The sequence below is a fragment of the Trachymyrmex cornetzi genome, unplaced genomic scaffold, assembly GCF_001594075.2.
Source record: "Trachymyrmex cornetzi isolate Tcor2-1 unplaced genomic scaffold, Tcor1.1 scaffold23, whole genome shotgun sequence".
Lineage (NCBI taxonomy): Eukaryota > Metazoa > Arthropoda > Insecta > Hymenoptera > Formicidae > Trachymyrmex > Trachymyrmex cornetzi.
The window spans coordinates 1834626-1842247 of record NW_017296956.1 but is presented as its reverse complement, the minus strand read 5'-3'; the positions used below and the strand labels follow the sequence as shown (position 1 = coordinate 1842247).

The following is a 7622-nucleotide window of genomic DNA, read 5'->3' as shown; positions in this document are numbered from 1 at the left end:
ATAAAATAAAGATGAAACGATGTGTAAACAAAAAATTTATCAAAAACAATATTTCTGAAATATGCCTACAATAAATGTCAACAATAAAAAATGTAATTAATTTAAATTAATTTCTCCAGTACGGCACTTTATCATTGTATTGAAATTTTATAAAACATGCTAATGTAAATTTACTCTGGAAAAAAAAAATTGGCCATATGATGATACACGCACACGTTATTCGTAACTCCAGTTAGATTTTATTATCTAGCAATCAATTCCAAAATTGACCACAATGCGAGAAAAGTTTCACTTTCGCAGTTTGGAAACTAATGGTTCCAGAATATTAATGATGTGAGAGGACAGTTGTGATGAAATTACAGGGCTAGACAACCTCGCAGTCAAATTCGAGATAAGAATTCCTTTATTCTCTCAACACCGAAAATGTATACGACTTGCTACCGCGAGGACTCACAGCCGAATGCCTCTCCTTTTCTGGTACAATCTTCGCTTGGTCTCCTCGATCTTTTCTAGATTTTTCTAAATAACATTTATTGTTTACGCAGCGGGTCGTCCTTATTTATTAACCGTTTGTGATTCTTACGTTTTCAAACTGATGGAATATACTCGCTTACATCGCCGAAATTAGAACTTACAATTAATTCGCGGATTCGCAAAGTATATTCCCTTTCAATGCGCGTCAAACTATGCAGAAAAAAATGTACACGAAATATCGCCCGAAGTCCATAGACAGCGTCGGTTTAAATGTCTGCGGCCTTCGGAAAAATCAGCTGTATTTACGTTCTCGCTATATACATCGCATACAAGTATATTGCAAGCTCCTGATGTGAATTCACTTTCCGCAAACGCGAATGTGCGGCGATGCGACTGGACGCCACAGCAGAAACCATTTATCTTGAAGTATATCCGACAATATGCCAGATCAAGTTAAAGAGTTTGTACAATTATTGTAAGCGCGCGAGGCATGCGTGCTGTAACAAAACAGCATATTACCGAGCAGTAATTATAATTATCATTATTACTTTTACCACCTGTCGTAATTTGCTACTATTATTTTTATCGTTTATTATTTCATGAAAATCCCCTATTCTTCTTTATTCGTTATCTATAGCTGCGGTCAATTCAGGCTTACAACGCTTATGTCGTGAGCATCAATCTCTGTTTAATATTTGACAAACAAAGATGGAATAATTTTTAAGCGTTGTGAACGTAAATCGGCTTATCAATGAATGTGCAATACAATCCCATATTTCAAAATTATGTTGTTTAATAAGAGTATTTCTTAAACAAATTATTATTTACATTAATCACATTAATAATACTTTAAAATATCACTTTTGCAGATACAACTGGTAGTATAAGCATCATTTTTTATGTATATAATGTATTCTCAAAACTTAGATTGCAGAGTTGCAATTATTAATCACAATTGTAATAATATTCTTTACATAAAATAATATTTATTAAATAACAATGTATTAAACAACAATATATTAAAGTTAAAGATAATGTAACATTTTGTTTTCTTTATATATTTATATTTATTTATATGTGCTGATTAAAACTTGTATTCTATCTAGTGTTTTTTTATGTATTTACTTATAGTACATTATTAATTATTTCGATTAAATAACAGTTTTATATAAAAGTGTGTTTATGTAACAGTTTTTGTGATGCTGTGTTTTTTCTGAATGTAATCTACGCGACACACTGATATATGTATATACCTAATTTCCACTTATACGTGCGTGTACTATGAAGCAAACATATTGTAATTGCACAGTATTTCTATGCATCAAATCTTATGCAAATCTGATATATCGGCCAATTATATTAATCACGCTTCAGCAAATTTCCGAGCATGTATATCTCTATACAAAACATTCTCTCTTGCATATTGATGATGTAATATTATATACAATACTACAGACAATATAAATATGAGCCATAGAAATACAATATATTCAGTTGTCGGATTAACTTTGTGCAAGTTGTTCATTTCTAAAACGTAGAAAAATGAAGAGATCACTTACGTTTTTAATTTTAGCGCTAATTGCTACCGTAAGTTCATTTTATTTTCATACACGTATAATATACACATGGTTCTTTTTTTTAACTTATTTCAATGAAAATTTAAATAGAACATTTCGTATACAAATGGATTATTGCAGAATTTACAATAAACAATAAAGTTGTATTATTTACTTCTTTAATTTTAAATATCGTAAATTTTATAAGCAAGTTTTAAATTAGGATTATATTGTACAGCTTACTGCCTAGGGATTTTTAAAAGAAACTAATTTTTTAATGCAATTTTATTAATTCATACGATCAGTCGACATGTAAATAAGTTAAAAGAAATGTTATTAAATTTAGCAGTGCATTTCAGAGATATTAACGAAATGTGTTATTTTTTACTATTTTTAATAAATCTCGAAAAGAATGCAAAATACGAAAAAATATCAACGCGGATTTTTTGTAGGAAATTAAAGGACCCCGCACTAATCTTATGAGAAAATGTCTTTCTGTGGATTTGGCTAATTTTGTGATATGTTGTAGTTCTCTTTATTCTGTCTCATTATGCACAACTTGATCCTATGAGTTGTTTCCGCGCTACATGCCTTGAAAGGTCTAAATTTTACATGATTACTGGACCTTTCAAGGCTTGTAACGCGGAAACGGCTTATAGGATCAAGTTATGCCCATTGAGACATTTGAAGAGAATTACAACATATGGAAAAATTAACCAAATCCGCAGAAAGACATTTTTCCATAAGATTGGTACGGGGTTCTTTTCTATCGACTAGATATATGAAAACATTTTTTTGATATATCATAAACCCTGAATATAGAAAAAAAAGCGAAGTTTATAAATTACTAAAGTATTTAAAATACAAAATAAAAGCAATAATATATTGAGTAAAATCGACCAATAAGATTAAACACACGTAAGTGAAAAAGGTCTAATTCTATCAAGGTCTAATTCTCGTGTCTAATATATTTCTTTTTTTGAATTTAAACAATTTCCAGTTAAAATTAACTGTGCATTGATTATTTGTTGGTACTAAAACGCAGCCCTAAACCGAAGCCGGAATAGTAGTATCACAATAATTTTAATAACTTAAATATTCATCTTAGAAGACTCATAATACAAATCTGTAAATAATTTAATAGCAATTAAATTACTTAAATTAATTAAAATACATATACAAAATATATATGAATACTGTCAATCTTAATATTTAAAATATAATAGAATATAAAATACCTTTGTGTACTTCGCTGAAATATAAAATATAAAATACAAATTATATTTATATTTCAAATACAACAACAGAATTAGAATGTATTATGCACTAATTCTCTTTTATAAAGTGGTATAAATAATTTATATCTTTTATGTCATATAATTACTTCAAGTATAATTGTGATCATCATATTTTATGATTGTCATATTAATAAAGTACAAGGTAATATGGTTGTATTTTAGGTAATTGCAGATGATAATAATCAAATCCTGGAAAAGATTGCAAAAGTATACCAGACCGATGTATCGACATTCCAGGAATGCCTGGACGAAGAAGAAATCAAAATAGGTAAATTATCTAGAAATAATAAATTTACAAATAAATATAGTCTTTTTAATATCTTCTTCTTCTTATTATTATTAGGACTCGGAATTTAGAATATTTTTAATTTAATGTAGAAGTTTTTAAAAATTTATAAAAATTTTTTAGAAATTAAAAACTCCTAATTTTAAATTTATAGTTTGAAATTTAAAACTTAGGAATAAAAAATTACTTTAAAAATATTATGCAATTTCTAAATCTTTGCGAAACAAAATTTAGAAGAAGGCATTAATAATGCACAATAAAATTGCGTATGTATATATTTTAATAAAATCTCTTTTATATTTAAAATGTGTATCCTAGGATTATATGTAATTAAAAAACAATTTACAATGTTCTTAGAGGAAGTAATTACTTGGTTCCAAAATTGGCATAATAGAAGTAGCGTCGAGCAGAAGGATTCCAATGAAGAATCAAGACCATGTCGAATGAAATACAAAAAATTAGTGACTTGTATATTACAAAAGAAACAATTGGTAATAATTTGTAATAATTATTATATTAATAAATTATTAGACATAAAGAATTTCGATAAAAAATATAGTGTGAAATTGAAGCAATTATAAAATAACTATTTTTCCAATCATGTTTTGTTAAGATACGTAATAAATGCGTGAAAAATAGTCTATTTTTGTAACATAAATTTCTTATAAAAGTTAATTGAAATTTTAATACTTAAATTTTTTATTATGCACAAATTTTTTGTTGAATGTTTCAAAAAAGACTCAGAACGTATTAGAGACGCAATCAAATATATGAAATAATTAATAAAATAATAAATCTATTTAACAATGCATAATAAAACATATTCACAAAAACAATAAATAATAATAAATGTATTTTCAACTCATACAGCACAGACTTCCATGGGACAGACGTTCTAAAAACATCTAAAGGATGTCTTTCTACGTTCTAAAATATTTCTAAAACGTTCCTCGGATAAAATGTGCCGTGTAGAAATAGCATGTTAACGATAAATAATTACACGGGCTTAAAATATAACATATAATATACCAGATGTTCCAGAATGACCGCCAAATATTTTGTGTGCTGGTATAGAGTGGACTAAACTGAGCCGAAAAGCCTCTACCATTTTCCAATATTCGCAATAATTAGCAAGATGTTAATTATTATAACTTGTCGAATATTGGTTTTCAATAATTTTTTACTCAAATATTATCAATTTTACAGAAAAACAGCAAGAGACAAAAATTGTTTATTTTCTTCTCACAAAATTCTGAGAATTTTTTCAGAATTTGTTAGTATCGCATTTTCTCATGTTAGTCGAAATAGTTGCCAATATATAAGAAAATGCAGCACTTACTGCAAAGTTGAGAAAAAATTCTTAGAGTTCTCTATGAGAAGAAAACAAGCAATTTTTATTTCTTATTGTTTTTCTATAAAATTGATAGTACTTGAGTAAAAAAAAATTATTGAAAACTATTATTCGGCGATTTTTAATAGGTTGCGAAAATTGTAAAATGGTACAGGACTTTTCAACTCAGTTTAGTCCGTTCAATCAGTCTACGAAATATTTGGCGATTCTGGGATACTCTGTATATTATCATAAACTTAATAAATATTAATTAAAATGACAGTCAATAATTAATCTTTTAGATAGACAACCCGTAAGGGCAGGTGATGTATTGTGTTCTTTTTTCTTATTTCAGCTGGTAGATGGGAAGTTAGTTATAGACAAAATAATTGAAAGAGCAAAAGAAGACATTAATAAGAATGGTTTGCCAGAGATTTCAGAGGAAGCTCTTACGAATATAAAGGAATGTTTAAATTCATGTAAGTAAACTCAAAATAACGTTCAAAATGTTCTCTCTCTACTTCTTTCACAATTTTATTATAATTAACAATAGAACAAGGTTAATAAGAGTATGATACAGTAAACAGAGTGCAATTAATATAATCTTCACGTTGTAAAATTAATTGCGCTCTATTTACTGCGTCGCACTCTCATTAGTCTTATTCTGCTGTTGATAATTTTGAGAGTTGTAGGACCTTTTCTTCCTTTGTGTGAATTAGTAGTAATTATACTATGCGATGCGATCAAGGAATACATAAAAAGGGTAACTATCGACAATGCATAAATGTTGAGTCGCTGTCAAGTTCATCTACAATTATTACAATTATTACGTCAAACAAGCTTTCAAATAAAATATCTGAGAAACTAAATAAATATTTAAAAATCTATATATATATATATAAAAGTCTTTTATATAATGTCAGTATATATTCTCGACTGTGACGAGTCTGAATAAAATTGATGCAGTCAATCTGAAAATCTAAAAATGTTTTATGTGTAGAAAATGACGACTTTTTGCGTTTCTATATCAATCCTCGCATGTACGTTCACATACAAAACAATTTTAATCGTTTCGTGGTTGACATTTTTCTAAGGAATAATTAGCATTTAATTTATGTCTTATTAAAGGATATTAGAAAATCGTTCATTATGAACCTTTAGTCAAATTTCAGAATTCAAAATGGCGGATAAAATAATTTTTTTTTTGAACGATCTGTCTTATCACGTGCTTCAAAAAAATTCCATGAATACTATTGATTCGATCATTTTTATTTACATCTTATCAACTACACATCTAACAAGTGACTTAAAGAGTTCCTGGAAAATAAGTTTCAAAGCCAACAGAACTTAGCGTTGTAATCTGCCGTATCAAATTTGGGAATTTTTACATATTCCCTCATTTTTAATTTAGAAATGCCATTTAATTTTGAAATAACTGATGACAAATCTGCATTTCAATGTGAACGTGCGACTCAACATATATTTAAAAAATGAATATTTATTTTTGTTTATATTTTAATATATTCAAAGTTTATTAATTGGAGGGGATTAGTTGGTTGCGTTTCATTGTTAGTTACTAAAACAGTGTAGGCATTTTTTAAATACGTTTTTGTACGAACGTTTTGTCAGAAGTTGATATTCCAATACGAATTTGCGTACATAATGCGCACTTTTATACTACATGTATGATAATAATGTACATAGTTTATGAATATTTTACAATATTGCTTAGAATTTTGTCTTCTTTTTTTCCAGTAAATGAAAACGACCAATTGACTAAGGAAGATCGAGCCGTAGGTGCAACGCCATGTATAATAACTAACTACTTTAAAGGCGAGAAACAGTAAAACAAGATTGTAAAATGCAGTATATCGGCTGGATAGAAAATCATAATATTTCCTATACATATATATACATATATTATATGCAGTGACAGTATAATAAATATAACATTTCTGAGATATCGGGATTTAAGTAAAGCAAAACGCGCCATTTCTGTAGGTTCACAATAAATCTGTTACTTATAAATTATATTGTTAATGTCAAATAAAGCAAATTAAATGAAGGGGTTTCGATAATTTATTTTTATATACCCAACCACCTACGCACATAGAACAAGATATACGGGTATAACAGTATTCGTCGACACGGGATTGTTCTCCGTATTAAATGAAGCAACATTTTGCTCTGGTAAAATTGCGTCTAAACATGACCTTTTAAGTAAGAACAACTTTAAGTTAATTAATTAAATTACACATGGATCAGAACTAAGTCAACAAATAACAATTGTAAAAATGTTTTTAAAAAACTTTGAAAAAATTCAAAAAATATCTAAAAAAAATTTTTTTAAGTAATAAGTCAACTCTTTTTCGTTAAAAAATACGTTTATTTAAACGTTTGAAGGAGCATTTTATTAATGCTTAAAAAATGTTTATTTTAAAGTTTAAGGAACCGTTTTAACGTTAGCAAAACATTTTTTTAAACAACAAACAATGTTTTTAATCCTCACTGTGTTAAATTTTTTTTAATGAATTAAATGGTTCATAAAATATTAAAAAATTTATGCTTTCTTAATTATTTTAAATCAAGGATTCATAATTTAACAAAACTATTTGTTTAAATGTTTTATTTTTACAAGTATATAAATACAAATTCGATTATATTAGTGATACGTTCAA

At 27.4% G+C, this 7622-nt stretch overlaps 1 protein-coding gene across 1 annotated transcript; it reads left to right on the top strand.

Moving 5' to 3' along the window:
• Positions 1-1980: 1980 nt before the first annotated feature.
• LOC108760715 (uncharacterized) lies at positions 1981-6991 on the top strand. The gene is made up of 5 exons (XM_018506812.1): positions 1981-2061; positions 3491-3596; positions 3972-4105; positions 5300-5423; positions 6700-6991. The coding sequence occupies exons 1-5, from the start codon at positions 2017-2019 to the stop codon at positions 6789-6791; spliced, it is 501 nt and encodes a 166-aa protein (XP_018362314.1). The 5' UTR covers positions 1981-2016; the 3' UTR covers positions 6792-6991.
• Positions 6992-7622: the final 631 nt, after the last annotated feature.

Bases quoted from the DNA above. Each gene is read 5' to 3' on its own strand.
- LOC108760715 (XM_018506812.1), top strand. From the start codon at position 2,017: ATGAAGAGATCACTTACGTTTTTAATTTTAGCGCTAATTGCTACC. The intron at 3,597-3,971 runs GTAAATTATCTA...CAATGTTCTTAG, and splicing joins CGAAGAAGAAATCAAAATAG to AGGAAGTAATTACTTGGTTC. The intron at 4,106-5,299 runs GTAATAATTTGT...TTCTTATTTCAG, and splicing joins TATTACAAAAGAAACAATTG to CTGGTAGATGGGAAGTTAGT.